General features: G+C 47.0%; 1 protein-coding gene across 1 annotated transcript; it reads left to right on the top strand.

The window, feature by feature from the left end:
* The first annotated feature begins 14,756 nt into the window (after nt 1-14,756).
* Nucleotides 14,757-15,782, top strand: LOC144159032 (uncharacterized). Its single transcript, XM_077690271.1, has one exon. The coding sequence runs from the start codon at nt 14,757-14,759 to the stop codon at nt 15,780-15,782; it is 1,026 nt and encodes a 341-aa protein (XP_077546397.1).
* Nucleotides 15,783-16,105: the final 323 nt, after the last annotated feature.

Genomic DNA, 16,105 nt, shown 5'->3' with positions numbered 1-16,105 from the left:
AGTCTACGATCACAACTCATAATTGCGGGATCTGCAGTGTATTGAAATTTTGTGGGCTCTTGTACGAGAACCATGAAGACGAAAAATGCGCGCATGCACTCCGCGGGTGGTTAACCAGCGAAGCTGTAACGTGCGGCCGGTGTTTACCCGTGGGTTCCGCTACCTCCGGCGTATAGGGACCGGGCAGCTGGACGGGTGGCGCCACCACTCGGCGCTCCCCTCGTCAGTGGAATGAGCCGGCGCATTGGACTACACAGCCTCCCGTTGTTTTTGTCGTGCTTGCTTCGGTGCTTTGAATGTTTTGGTGGTGTTGTGAGCGGACACGTGAGATGAAACGAAGTCTATAGTTCATCTCACAAGCTACCTGCAGCACTGTGGAGGCTACATTGTTATCAATAGTGCGCCCGCTGAGGGCGCCTAATCCGCCGTGAAGGGGGTCCTGAAAGGACACTCCCTTCTCCCCTCTCGGCAAGTGGCACCGCACGGCCCCAGCGCCTTTTGTCGCTTCCTTCGCGGTGAGTTAGGCGCCCTGAGGGGGACAACAATGTAGCCTCCACAGTGCTGCAGGTGGCTTGTGAGATAAACTATATACAGATGTGTTGGGTTCTTAGATGCAGTAACGACTACGCAAACTTGTCGTACGCTTCTAAAGTTGGGTATCGGCTGCAATGCCATGAGCGCTTTTTGCAGCGATTAGCGCTTGGCTACACCCGTTCTAAATACGAATAAAATTACTATTATTAGTATTAATTTATTCTTAAATGCACTAACGGCTACGCAAACTTATTGGATGCTTCTAAGGTTGGGAATGGGCTGAGCGCTTTTTGCAGCGCTCTGCGTCCATGGCTCCGCGTGATCTGAGTAGGAATAAAACTATTAGGAATATTAGTATTCATTTCTACCACTTTAAATTATCTTCACTGGTTTCAATGACTACGGTTTCCGCGCCAGCCTTAGCGCTGGGATACCTCGATACGTGTGCTTTGTAGAGAAAGGCACTTGCGTACGATGTGGATTACCGTGTAGCCGTAGAAACGTTGCAGTAGTTCACACTTTCTGAAACCGTGAGCTTTGTGCCTTCGGTTTTGGTGAGCGACACTGTGACAGCATGGGAGCTTGAAAGCCGAAGTGGAACTCCCACGTTTGTGGTGGTCATTTTATCAAGAGCCAAAGTTATTCACCAACTCAACAGCCCAAGCTACAAACCATCCACCATCCCTCCTCCCCTTCCCGTTTTACAACCTGCGTAGAATAAAGGCTAGCACCGATAGTTAAAAAATGTGGCAGCGTTAACGTCAGCCGGTGTTTTTAATGCTTAAGTATTCTTTACAGAGTATACCTAAAAAAAATCGTGTAATACGTACCTTGTGAAGACACCAAAAACTCACGATTAGTTACCTCAAATATGGGCGCATCAGCCCGAGTCCTCCAGCACAGACACATTTCCGACACGCTGGAAAAAGTTTAGATTTGGAGAGGGGTGCATGGAAGTTAAAAATTAAACAGCAAAATAATCTAGCCCCTCGTTTAATGATTACGATGGTTGAACGCAAAGCTTTCTTCGTGCGAAATGAATGGGAAATGGTCAAAGACGCTGAGATCAAAAGACCAAACTGCGTGCTGGTCTTATTCGAAGCTCAACTAGTCAAAGTTTAAATCCAGAAGGCAACCAAGGAAAGTCATACGAGAAAGCTTTGCAATAAACCATCATCGTCGTTACACGGAGGAGTGCATGATTTTTCAAGCGTAGGTGGCAGCTTGTAACCGCAGCATTCAGTTGTGAAGCTGAGTACAGGCTTCGGGCACCCTCCTGTCTTGCGACCTTCAGCTACGCGGGAATTGGTTTTTGAAAAACCATTTACCAACTAGCCAGCAACCATTCCAATTCTTATAAATCAATGCTTCTCCACGACAAGCAATAACGTTCTACTATCATGCGGTATTTATTCTATCAACGATTCCCGATGACTATAGTAAGAGCGTTTCTGTGAAATTAGGCACGTTTCAGCCGTATGTAATAAAGTTACGGAAGCGTCGTCCATCACAATTTCTGTTTTGAGGTAAATCTTAGAAGGCACCCCCCAACTTTGTCTTTCGCTTGTGCACGACGTCGACGCCATTTTGTCATCAGCTGCCAAAGGCCAGCGCCGCAGCATTCCTGGATCGGTTGCACACACCGGCTTTGTGGGAGCATTTAGCTGCAATATACTCCTCGATACGCGAAACTGCATGCAGCACATGAAGGGGAATAACAAAGAACAATATACATATCAGATTAAAAATTACATACATACATACATACATACATACATACATACATACATACATACGTACGTACGTACATACATACATGCATACATACATACATGCATACATACATACATACATACATACATACATACATACATACATACATACATACATACATACATACATACATACATACATACATACATACATACATACATACATACATACAGACTTCAGAAAGCAACAGCCTTTGCATCTTACTTGCCCCTAGAACTTAATTGCTGAAGTCCTTGCTAGGCTAGTAGCCCGATACGGAGATCAACGGTTTTCTCTAGTGTCTCTTCCAATCTAGGGAAGGGAAGATCTAAAGACGGAAGTGTTCTGTGGGCCAAGTTTTAAAACGTGCATGTTATACCCTCACACTCTGTCACGGCCGGCCTTTCGCCTTTAGTGCCTATTTCTCTTGGGTGCCTATTTATGCACCGACTTCTGCAGGACGGAATTTAGCAGATTCCAAGGTCGTGTAACCCACGTACAAACACTACGGAAACAAAACAAGAAATCGTTATTTGCCATGAACTCGTCAAAAATGTGGATTATTAGGGCTGCGATAGCATCAACTCGTATTCTAAACCAATGTGGAACTGCAGTCAAATCAAATCAAATCAAATCAAATCAAATCTTTTAATTTTATTTATTTAAATCTTCTACATATGTCCGCAAGGCAAGGTAAAAGGAGATCCAAACGTCTCCTTACAGTGCGAATGCCTCGCTTTTTACACACGAAACAGCTGTGTACAGTTATCAATCAACACGATACATTCAATCTTAACAACAGTGGTAAGAAATACACAGCCACAGATACAGTAAATCTCTTGGTACATAAACAATATTAGTAATTTGTGGCCATAGACACAAGAAATAAATCCCACCATCCGTATGTAACAACAACACTTCAGTATGTTGAGTTAACGGCGTTCGGAATATTGTAAATGAAGAGTTTTTAGTTACATTTTTGAAATTATGCACCGTTTTGCTTAACTGGGATTGTTCGATGACAGAAGGATATGTGTTAATAAAGAATATTGTTTGATTTTCCATTGTCTGAATGTTAAAATTTGTTCGGAGTCTCGGCCCCACTAAGGTAGTAGTCCACAGATTGGGCCACTTCTCGGCTCAAATATTGCTGATTAAACAGCGCAAAATCAGATTTGATGTTACAAAACATTAAAATTGTCAAACGAAGAATTGTAAAGTTGAGAAAAAGATAACGCATCCAGAAGTGTGTTTGGGGTACGCAGAACAGTTCTTCGTAGAACAGGTGCAAACAGCCCGTACTGCGCTGCTGAGCACGAGGTCGCGGGTTCTATTCCCGGCTGCGGCGGCCGCTTTCTGATGGAGTCGAAAAGCGAAAACGCCCGTGTGTACGAGATTTCGGTGCACGTTAAAGATCCCCAGGTGGTCAAAATTAATCCGGAGCCCTCCACTACGGCGCGCCTCATCGCCTACGTTGCGTCGGCGCGTTAAACCCTACAATCACCAATCAATCAATGCAAACAGCCGGTAAGCCACTGCTTTGTTTCACAAGCCCCAGACCAAGTGACAATATAGAAGTTGAGGATGCACATGCAGCATTCCTACCCAGTCAGGTGCAGTTTTCAGACCCACCACAGTTTTTTAAAGACTGGTTACTCTGGAGTTATCGAATGTCGCTACAGTAGTTTGGATAGCTATTGGCCAATAGTACAGCTTGGTGCATTTGCAGTTTCAATAGTGGGAGGTTGTTCTCAATTCCAGAGGCACGGAAGCATTCATCAGTAATTCTATGGACACTAGCATTTGACGACGAATTGCCGAAAAATCATTGAGCGTACTGCGAAGTAGTTTGGCAGAGTTTGTATCCAAGCCGACTCCTTGGTCTGTGCGCTAAATATAACTTTTCTCCAATTGTTTTACTAGTTTGCGGAACGATACAACTTTTGAGCAAAATTAATGGGGTGGATTCGTTGTGTGCCGGTGGAAGGAAGCAGGAACCGATTGCTGTAAAAAGGCGGCGTCACTTTTAACGGCGAAATATTGGCGTGACGAATACATGTTTTCCTTGGAACTGGCATCCCGTAAGCCTATGAGAGCCGAGAGAAAAAGGGGAGCTTCGCTCTTCGTGTGGCTCGAAACGCCCTCTCGACTCTCCCTCGCTCACGGGATGCCCGTACCAAGGAAAACCTGTGAGGCCAATACCCCGTCGTCTCAAAATGACGCCGCCGTTTTACAGACTTCCACCCCGGGTGTTTTTTTCTTCTTCTGTCCTTTCAAAACAAAGTAAATCTCTTGAAGAGAAACAAACGGGGCCAGTTAGTAATGCGGATCCATCTTGCAGAACTAGGCTTTGCAATGGACAACGAATAGGACGAACTGCTTTTCGTCACGTTAATGCGCTTCGTCCTATTTGCGGCCATGGGTAAAATTAATTGGTCAAAAATGAAGATTTCACCACACGGTGAAACAGAAGACAGCGGTAGTTGAACTTCACAATTCAGTCATGGATAAAAATTTTGATAAATTCACTTTAGGGTCCATTTAACGTATAACAACCCTCTAGTGTAACAAAATAACAACGTATAACAATATACCCTTTCCTAGCACCAAAAAACGTCGGAGAGTGTTCTCTTACATCATTTATATTGCTTACGACTTAACGCCAACCATTGACCGAATGATGCAAAGGCCTGGATATTTTTTTTACTTAGCTTCATTTGTAAACATATACACAGCCCAACGTGACAGTTCAACTAATCCACAGTCTTACCCCTGGAACGCTATGTTTGGCATTCGCCAAATGCATTGTATTCGTAACGTACTATATATATATAGGGGGGGGGGGGGAGTAGTTTCGTTTCTTCTGTTTGTTTCCAGTTCCACTTTGCGCTGACTGATCTTTTGCTCACAGCTTCTCGCGTTATGATCATTTAGGACTGCTATTGCTCCCGCATATGTTCAATGGGAAATACTAAGCTATAATGGTTGTTTATAAACAGCGCACCCGCAGGTACTGTTTATCACGTCCTTCTGTGTTTTGTTAGGATAGAAACAAATTGGTCCTAAATGAACAAGCATATGCGTACGACAAAAATACTATACGGACAACAAGTACCGAAAAAAAAATCAATTTTTAACACACGAAGTAATCTCATTATCGAATAGCAGTACTGTATTTCACAAAGAATGGAAGCATATGTTTCCCCTCTTTTCATTAGATGGCAAATGCGAGGCGGTGATTTTTTTTTTACCGTTTTTTACCAAGCTTTTTTACCGTTGATAATCCTTAAGAGATAATGAAATGTCAGCATTAGCTAAACTGCCCTACCTTAATCTTTGAAGTCACTTACAGAGAGCTAGGCATGACTTGTCGGGCCATTCGGAAGTTTTCTGTCTGTAGGCTCTTTTCCAGTTAGAACCCTACTCACTATCCAAGGTACGTCCTCAGAAATATATTGATCTGAATGGCACAGATGAGCCTTTATGATGTCGGCTCATAGTATACACCGGGGACAAAACTGTGTCTCCTCTCCTAATGCGCTCGGCCTTGAGCCGATAAATAAAGCGTTAAGGTAAAGAACGGGAGCGGGCGATCCCAGCAAAACTAATGTGCGCCCTGACAGAAAGCGACCGAGAGGGAGCCACGCGTAGCGGACGCCGTAGATGCGCACTTAAGGAGCGCTCCATTGTCCGGCAAGTCCCTGAGCCATGTGCCACATCATGGCCGGGACGAGACGCTGACCATCCGTGCCTCTCTGGCCTCGTGACAGTGGGATGACAAAGTGCTCGCTTGACCCCAGCCATTTTGCGAGGGGGAGGATCATTTACCAACGTGCCAGGGGCGGCCGTGGGTCAGCGAGTGGACGTCCATCAGGCGCCAATCGGCCGGAACGCTGAGGAGGGGAGCCCCGGAGCCAGAGGGACCGGACGGCGCCGTGCATCTCTGTTGGGCTGCTTTCCCGTTAGGCTCTTCTGCAGCGCGTAGCCACTCGCCGACGACCCTCGGCGCTCTCCACTCTACTACATGCACGCGCGTCGAGGCAGCGCGGGCACCTTGAAGCGCACGGCATGTAGTATTCAGATGTGTATGATCGAGACGCATATGCCTGGCGAATGACCAAAACATCCCCGCACTAAAGAAAACGAAATGTACAGTTAAATTTATTGTGAAATAAAGTTCTATGTATGTATGTATGTATGTATGTATGTATGTATGTATGTATGTATGTATGTATGTATGTATGTATGTATGTATGTATGTATGTATGTATGTATGTATGTATGTATGTATGTATGTATGTATGTATGTATGTATGTATGTATGTATGTATGTAACGAGAAAAAAAAGAAGGAGAACAGGTACCATCGTTTCTACCTGACATTTGATACACGCGCATGTTATTATCGCTGAATGGGATGTATTCCTGGCTCCAGCAAATATATCTTTCCTCACGTACGCATGCACGTTCAGCGTGAAACGGTGGAGATATTGTTTTGCTCTCGACTCCCATTTACGTCCCAGGATCATAGGTAAAGGTTTCTTCGCCGATCTTTCACTCCTCACATCGTTTCCTGGAGATCTTTCTGATGAAATATCATGTCGTGCCAGTTTCTCTGAGTGGCAACCGTTCTGTTGAGACTGGCACCACCGCGGTTGTGCATCTTTCTCGGTTGAAAGCGTTTACCCCCCACTCTTCGTGAAACAATTCTAGGCGACCACACACACTTGATGTGGATTTCAACGTCAACTGCAGTTATTGATAGAAATTTGGTCATTTGCTAAATAACTAATAAATAACAAACTGAAAAACTGGTTGATCGATAAGCTTATTAATTTATAGTAAACAATTTATTGAAATCATTTATCTCATCAGCCATGCCCATTGCGTTATAGGCAATGCACCGCTGCAAATAGGTACCATTCGGTAAGTGTGTTTGGGGCAGTATGCTGAAATTCAGTGGACTCATCTTCTGATTCAGCAACACGGCGCACGCTCGATAAACCAAAATCACGCAATAACGCCCCGAAACGCTCCGCATTCAATAACACGGCACCCACCCTGGCTGGTCTCCCCGCGTTTTCGATCTTGACAGAGTGGTACCACAGCGATCCGCACTATGCCCAACTCTCTGTAACTTGGCCACGACAAGAATTTAAAAGCGAATCGACACTGGTACCACAGGGATCCGTACTATAGGCCCAACTCTCTTTAACCTGGCCACGATGAGAATCGCAAAGCGAATCGACACTAAGTCCACATTCCGCTTTGTCATCAATGCTCATGATATCACTGATTGGGAGAATCACCCCAGTGCACGAATCAAAATATTGTAATCATATATCTCGAAAACACCATGACAGCACTCGAAAATGTTCTCTCCGTACTTGACCTCCCCTCACAAAACAAAATTCCTTCCCCCTACCTCATCTCGATTACGTGATACCCCAAATAACTGTCACTTTCATTCCCCTCTCAGCCAAACTGGAGTGCATTAAGCTCATCGGAGTCTATATCGGCACCACCGACAGCACTACAACATGGCTTATGGCTCACTAAACACAAACAAAATATAAGCACGCAGAAACAAACAAAAGGCTATCACCACCTTCGGCAGAGAATTAAAGGTCGGCATCCTTTTACGAAGGCACTCATTATGGCCCCAGGTGTGCGCCCTATACGCACCCTACAGCTGTTTCATAATGCCACCCTAAGCCCCATCACCGGCCTCTCCCATCATACAAACTTACAGCAGCATAACAGACAACCCCTCTCTCTTTATTCGACCGCAACATTCAGGAATAAACTGATTCTACAATTTTAACAGACAACTCTCCCACCAAGCTATACGAGTGCGACTGGTGAGCTTATATTCCACCTCCATAATATTCGAGCCCACCGCCACCCTGGCAATGGGCCCCCTTCACTGAACAGGTGACTTCGCAACCCGTCCCACGCGCGAGCGCAAGTTTCAGCAATAACGCTGTCAACGCTTTACTGTAACGAAGCAAGCAGGTAATATCGACTTCCACACAGATGCTAGCCCCAGAAAGCGTGACACTGGCTCCGAATGGACCAGCCCCGACGATTTCTTTATCATGGGTGACCAAAAATCACTGCATTTTAATATTAACTGAATAGATGCGGAACTCATCGCCATCCACGACGTCCTTGAGTACTTAAAAGTAAAATTACAATGTCCCTATTCCCCCAGACTATACGCTCGTAAAGGACTATTATGATGATCTTGAAGAACTTTGCCGGCCAATGCCTAACCAACCTTCAGTCGAGCGCATTATTGATCAAATCACGGCTTTCATCAACATCAGGCTGCCATCTCTGATTTGACTGGACGTAACCACTTGGCTGCACAAGCTGCTCTTCTCAGGGAGGCTTCCGATAGACACCCAGCGCGGCCTTCCTCGAACCACATGTGCGGGTTAACCCTAATTTTCTTCCAAAGTGCTTAGTAAGGCCAACGTTCCCGTCCCATAAGTCACCACCGGCTAAATGGTCATGTATAGGGTGTTACGACGATAAATGGAATACTTTAAAATATTTTCCTGAGTGAACCGCTGTTCCGTTAGCGTTAAAACTTCACACGAAGCTTGTCGCATTTCGTGGAATGTTTTGTTTGACACCGGGAATAACGACTGCACTTACCTGTTCATTCTGAAGATAAATAACAACGATTTTCGCCTGTGGGAAAATGGCGGCTAATTTGGACGTGCAAGTTGATCTTGCAACGACGGGGCTACCTGGGGCAGGCAAAACGAAACGCACGATGGCGTTTCACAGTACGATGGAACCAGATGAGGTAGCATACGGTTATAAAACATCTTTTGTCGATACTTTATGATGGCCACAAATAAGTGCAAACGAGCTCATACGAATCAAAGTGAAGTACTCCCGCGGTTCATCGTCGTCAATACCAGTCATCTGGTTTCAGATCATCTGTCGTCTGCCATGCCGAGTTACCCGCTTTCCGAAATAAGGCTCACGATTCTTTGTTCACGTTTGTTTCTTTGTTCTCGTTTTACTTTTATTATTCTGTTCGTGCGTGTCTGCTCTTGTGACATGCCGTCATGAGGTAATTCACTGCAGACGAAAAGGCAGCCTTTTCATCTTCTGTGAATGATCCCATGACCAGATGACCGGTATTGGCAACGGTGAACCACGGGATAACTTTAGCACGATTCGTATGAGCTCTTATATGACTATTTGTGGCCATCATAAACTATCTACAAAATAGGTTTTATAATCGCCTGCTACCTAATTTGGCTCCTTCTTACCCTGAATCGTCATAACGCGTTTCGTTTTGTCCATCCCAGGTGGCGCCGTGGTTCCAAGATTAGCTTGCACGTCCAAATTGGCCGCCATGTTCCCGTAGGCAATAATCGCTTTTATTTATTTTCAGAATAAACAGGCAACTACCGCCGTTGTTCTTGATGTCGCACAAAATAGACCACAAAATGCTACCTTCGTGTGAATTTTGAGCTCGAACGGAGCTGTGGTTCACTGAGGAACATTTTTTAAAGTGTTCCATTTATCGATGTAACACCCTGTATGTAGTAACACACTAACGACAGCTGGCGCGCGCACTGGGTTTGGCACTTTCTCAAGATAAACCTCCTGATACCAGTGTGTCTCTCGTTCTGTGTAATGAGCCGGGGGCTTTGTGCGTAGAGATGATGTTGTAAAAGAAAAAAATAAATTGCATAGTTAGATTGACTGAAATTATTTATCTGATTAGACGTTTTAGCGTGCCTTGAAGATCGCCCTCTTGTGAATAATGGTTTCTGTGATTAAATGCTGATTAAATGCTGATCAAGAAGACGTATTTTGAACTGAAGAAGAGCCATCATCTGTTTCCGGAATATGGTAAAAGAGAACGGGTTACAAATTACTTCTGATCACCTAGGATCCTTATAATGCACCGAAATGCCACACACACATGGGTCTTTTCTAATGCGGAAGCAAGAAATAGCCCAGTGAGACAAAAAGCGAGCATCGGCGTTGTCTGTTACAGCGATACGGCACCTAAATGAAAATACAGTAAAAGCTCGTTTATTTGAGCCGTAAGCGAAAGACATCTCAGTTCGAAGTAATTAATGAAAGTGAAGAATACCAACAGTACACTGCGACTGGAAAGGAATAGGACATATCAACAACGTAATGCTCGAAAAAGTTTGGGATTGCAGTCTGCATTTTGTCCTTAAAGGCGACCGCCAGCACTTTTTGCTCGTTAGAGCAAAAACTGACCCTCGCTCGTGAGAGCGAATGGAGCTAAAGGCCTCCTCTTCTCGCTCTTCATCAGAACTGAAGAGACGGGTGGAATTTAGTACTGTCCCGACTTCCGAGTCGTTGTTGCTGTTGTTGCGTCTTTAGGTATGCCACATACCCAATCAGGGGATCGACCAAACAGCCTTCTTCTTCTTCTTCTCCATTTGGTAATGGCACGTGGAACAGCCGCACTGCACTGGGGATCCATCCTCCTCCTCCTCGTCGTCACGGGAAGCGACCCGTCCTGCGCTTTTGACCTAGGAAATGATCCCCTCGTATCTTTAGGTCAGCACAACGTACACCTCTGCACTCACGTCCACATCAACGTAGTCCGCAAATAATGTCTCCCAAAACGTCCGTCATGGGGGTTTCAGATTGGTTTTACCCGATTTTACCTGCTCTCTTCGTTCTTCTCTCCATTACGGAGGTGGCAAATCCGCGTGTGTATAGGCAGCGGGTGCGTTTCTCTGGTCGTGTCAGGCGCCAAGCCGCCGGCGCAGCGGCGCGTATACGAATTATCAGTGGTGAATTTATTGCGTGGGGGTTAACGAACTTTTCTAATAGATATACTTCCATGCAGCTTTGACGGACAAAATTGCACAGTTCGAATAATCAATAAATTCGAAGCATGATGTCACCGCCGGAGTGCATTGTGGGAGACGGGAGGGGGACGCGGCTATTCACTGGCCTCACCTAGTGCCACAGCAGTCACCAGCAGTCCAGGACGCCATCCGCGGTTCGCCAACGCACTCACTGCCGGCGCAGCTGCCGCTTGTCATGGCAGCGCCCACATAACCGGCATATCCGTTCGGCGGTGCGCCACCTCCAGAGCGTTCAACTGAGTATTACTGCTGTCGCATTCACAACTCTTCAGAAGTGCTCTGGGGCGGTATTCTCGTAACTGTCCCTTTTGAAAACGTCCCTTTTGAGTCCCTTTCATCGTGACGTACTTCCGGTTAAGCAGTGAGCGTTGGCAGTAGGTTTGTTGCGCTTGCGTTACGTCACTTCCGGTTGTTTGCTTATAGCCAATCACGGCTCACCAAAAAGGACACTTTTGAAAGGGTCGCAAAAGGGGCAACATTCGAGAATACCGCCCCTGGTGCCCTCGAACCTTCCTTCATCCCCCTTTTAGATGCAGAGCATCTCATTCACTCGCCTTGTCCCTCCGGCGTCGTCGTCGTCGGCGTTTTCCGCCCCTCCCCCATTCTCCTCGCCGCGCCAGCTGCGCTCTCCGCCGCTCAACCCCTCTCCTCTCCGATAGCGAACACTCTCTCGCGAGGGGCATTTGATTGTGTTCGATTGGATTGGCTTGGATTGGATTGGATTAGATTGGCATGGCTTGGATTGGATTGTATTGGATTTGGATTTGATTGGATTAAAGTGGATTGTGTTGCGTCATAGCGGCGGCAGGCGCGCTGGGGCCGGCGCATGTGCAGTACTCTCTCTTCCGCGGTTTCCTCTCCTTCGGGCGCGCTGCGCATATAACCGGTGTGCCGTTCTCCGGCGAAGCAACATCCACGCTTGGCTCAAACACCTAGAGTCCACGCCGCTTTACAATTACGCAAATGTCGTCATCGACTGGGACCGGCTTACGCAGTCCCCTCAACGTTATGCGCGCTATAAAACGCGGTCCCTTCGCCGCTCCGCCTATGCGTCGCATCTACACAGGGGTTCCCGCGAGGGGAGGTGGGAGTTTTTCTTTTTTAACAAGAAACAGCCGTCATGGCTTGGAACCCAACAAGCGACTTCGGGCCCAGTGCAGCCCTGTGCAACATCTTGACCTTTAAGCCCCTACGCCTTCTTGTAATACGGTATCGTTACGACATTGCCGATGACCTCCCAGCGATGTAATATCCCACACGGGTTTATGAGCCGTATGTGCGGGCAACACGTGGTGCATGACCGGCATCACTCGGTGCAGGCATGAACGCGGGCTAGCAGGGCAGCTCTGCACAGCGGCACCCGGGATTAACTAACGCCTATGGCCATCTCTCCGGTAATGAATTCCGCTTCGGTTTCTTGGATGAAGTCAGCATACTGCTGTGAACGAGGAGCCCGTGCGGACGGGAAGTACAGTCAAACCCGACTATAACGAACCCAGATAGAGCGAATTATGCTATATATCGAACAAAAATAAATCAGTTACGAAAATACACGCGAAACATATTCCTTATAACGAACTTTACATCTGATATATCGAACTCGGCGTGCCTAGAATGGCCGCCAAAATGCATGGTCTGGGAGCGGCGATTAAAATGTTGATTAAAATGTTGATTGGCCACGACCACTGAGCAAAGGCCGTGACTGAGATATTGCGCCTCGAATGGAGTGACATGACGCCCAACACTTTCCGTAACTGTTTCCGAAGCGCGGAACTCGCGACGGAACGCGCCCAGTCAGTGAGTCCGGACCAAGACGGCAGCTCGCCAACCTTCCCGATGCTGTGTCGAAGGAAGTGTCCTTAAAAGATTTCCTGAGTGTCGACGACGACGTTGCCGTCAGTGTAAGCCCCTCGGACGCGGGCGCCGTCAGCAGCACCGTCGTAATGCTGATGAAAAGCACCAAGGAGGCAGAGGATGTCGCGAGTGAAAGCCGTCCGACGCTTAATGAACTGCTTTCGGCAGTGTAATGTCCTCCGCCAATATTTCTTCGATATTGAAGGACACGGACTCGAACTGGTGCCAACAATGTCTTGTGTAAAGAATGCTGTGCTAGTTGACGCTGCCAAAACGGAAGGGAAAAGAAAAAATCGCCGCTTTTTTGGAAGTAGGCAGTTAAGGCGTTAAAGCGCAAAGTAGCTTTATTATTTGCAATAAATCGATTGTTTTGTGTATGGCAATGACAAGCTTTATTTTGTTCGTTTGTGCATGCGGGGTTGGCAAGGACATTCACGCGTATTGCGAACTCGTAACGATAAACTCGTTATAGGTGGGTTCGGCTATATCGAACTATTGAATATATCGAACTAATCCTGGCGCATATTGCAGTTCGCTATAACCTTGTTTGACTGTAGCACAAAACTTTGCTGCTGCGATGAGGTTTTGAGAATCGCAATTTGAATGACTTGAGAGAATTCCTGCTGCGTTATTTTGCTTATGTGAGAAGCCGTGAGAAGAAGACCTTATGTGAGCAGTCGAGGTGACCAGGCGGAAAGACTGATTCCAAGTTTGGTTCGATAGAACAGGGTGTAATCATTCGGAGACAGGCGTGGTATTGAAGGTGTCGCCGTTGCGTGATAAGACCTTCTGTGGTCGGGGCTAGTAGTGAAGTCGTTTGGGGCCTGTAAGTTGTAACGGTGGTTGAGGCTGAGGTCGGCTTCTTGTTGTGTGGGTGCGAAACCGTGATCCATGGGCTGTCGTCTCGAATGTGTTTGAATGATGAGACGGGTCAGTGAGTCATACTGCAAGCGTCACGAGTGTCTGGAATGACCTCCGTGCTCGCCAGAATCAGGGGCAATGCCTAAACGGTAGCGGAAAACTGGCTTGTGATGGACCGTTAAGGCTAGTGCATTGGCACTCATTTTATATCTTCCGATGACAATAATTCGGTGAAAGAATGGCTCACAGGGGTGGAACAGATGCTTCTTGGCGTCATCTGCTGGTGGTATCACTTTTACAGAGGTGCGGGTCAAATGTTCGCCGAAATGTTCGCTGAAAACTGGAGCCATGCACAGTAATGATGACGATGATGATGATGTTCTTCATCAGATGGCCCATAGCCAATAAGGGAATCTGATAATCATCAGGGGTCGGAAAAAAAGATCTTATCTAACTAAGGGACAGTGTAGTAACGCAAGGTTCGCGTCTTCGTCATCGAAAACTGTTTCATAGCGAACGATCAAGCAATAAAGCATTTATGAGCGTGCCCAAAGAGCAGCCAAATGATATTTGTTCTGGCGCACGAAATTCCAATAATAATAATAATAATAATAATAATAATAATAATAATAATAATAATAATAATAATAATAATAATAATAATAATAATAATAATAATAATAATAATAATAATAATAATAACAATGCCCAGAATATTACCAATATTAGTATTTTTCATAATTGTCAATATCATCATCACGGGTGGGACAAAAGACGACGAAATCGGTTATTTGGCAGGCTCGCGGTTCTGCGTCCGCCCTTGACCAGTAATCTACCCCAGCACACATCGCCACCACTGCTGCCGACTCTCATGGCTTCGTCAGAGAAATCCAACCGCGGTCAGGAGACTCCCACTGGGCGAAAACGAGCCGATGAACCGACCGACAAGCGAAAGCCTCCTGTGCGCTTTTCCGGCCAGCAGGATATCCAACTGCTACATGAGGTTGTTAGCCTGAATCCGTTCAAAGACGCCCCGCCAACGACGGTGTGGGCCTCGATTTCGCGCAACCTGGAGGATGTTCTGGTCATTAGCCCAAGGCGCTGCCGGGAGCGCACGCTCCTGATGCTGGACCAGTACATCAAGGGAGACCTAACCAGCCTGAAACGCTTCTGCACCGAGGACGAGTTCGTCATCAAGGATGAGCTCCTGCAGCAGGTGTTCGAGCAGTACATGAGCGGCCCAGGCGGCTACAGTACTCGCCTCGGCTTCGGCATGGTTCCGGCGCTGAACGCAGCGAATGCCCAGGACGAGGAAGAAGTGGAGGCGGAGGAGGAAAAGGAAGATGGGGACGATGCCTTTGACCTCTACAAAGGACACGCCGTACTTGAGGACGACGTCACGCCCGAGCAATCCGACAGCGGCGAAAGTAGCAGCGAGGCGGAGGGCAATGACGCCGAACAGCCAGATTCGCCCAAGCGGCCTCGTCTAACGAGAGACTACATATATATCGAGGAGGTCAAGTCCGCTGTTGCGTCTGCCGCGGACAAGGAAAGCGCCCCCTCCGCAAGCCCTGATGCTGACTGCGTCGCCAGGGGCCGTCACGCCAGCAAGCCCACAGTCGGTGCTTCAGAATTTCCTTTGCAGGTGGTCACCTACCTACTCAGCCTCGAGGCCAAGGAAGCAGAAGCCCGCGAGCATGACGTGACCATTCGCCGCGAGGAGCTTCAGCTGGAAAAGGCCCGTCTTCGGCTGGGGGAAGAAAAGTTAGCACTGGAGAAGGCCCGCTTCGACATGGAGCGTCAGGAGCGCGAAGTTCGACTTCATGCCGCAATGCAGGAGCGCACCGTCTTCATGGAGGTGCTCATGAATGTCTTTAGCAATGGGCACGTCTTCTGACGCAAACGTGAAAACATTGTCTACTGCTTGTGCTGGAGTTTTCGAAACTGTTAACGCGGCTGTCAGCCATTTGGAGAGGGATGACTGAATGGATGGACTGCCTTGCTCTTCCTTGCACTGACGTAGGCGTGTGTCCGTGTGTCTGTGTGTGTAACATATACTCAATAAACAAGGAGATGAAGCGGCAGAATGAAAGTGAAATCCGCCTTCAAGCCACGTAGGTAGGCCTAAGTGCCAGCAGACATTTTACTGCAAAGAGATGTCTATATTTTTGCCGAGTGGCTGTAAATCCCTCCAGCATAGACAGCAACTTGCCCGCTTGG

Source organism: Haemaphysalis longicornis, unplaced genomic scaffold (genome assembly GCF_048455015.1).
Source record: "Haemaphysalis longicornis isolate Haplotype H1 unplaced genomic scaffold, Haemaphysalis longicornis Haplotype H1 scaffold_1, whole genome shotgun sequence".
Taxonomy (NCBI): Eukaryota; Metazoa; Arthropoda; class Arachnida; order Ixodida; family Ixodidae; genus Haemaphysalis; species Haemaphysalis longicornis.
The sequence above is the reverse complement of the archived record's forward strand: the minus strand, read 5'-3'. Positions and strand labels throughout refer to the sequence as shown.

Excerpts from the sequence above, each read along its gene's own strand:
- LOC144159032 (XM_077690271.1), top strand. The coding sequence starts at position 14,757 with ATGGCTTCGTCAGAGAAATCCAACCGCGGTCAGGAGACTCCCACTGGG.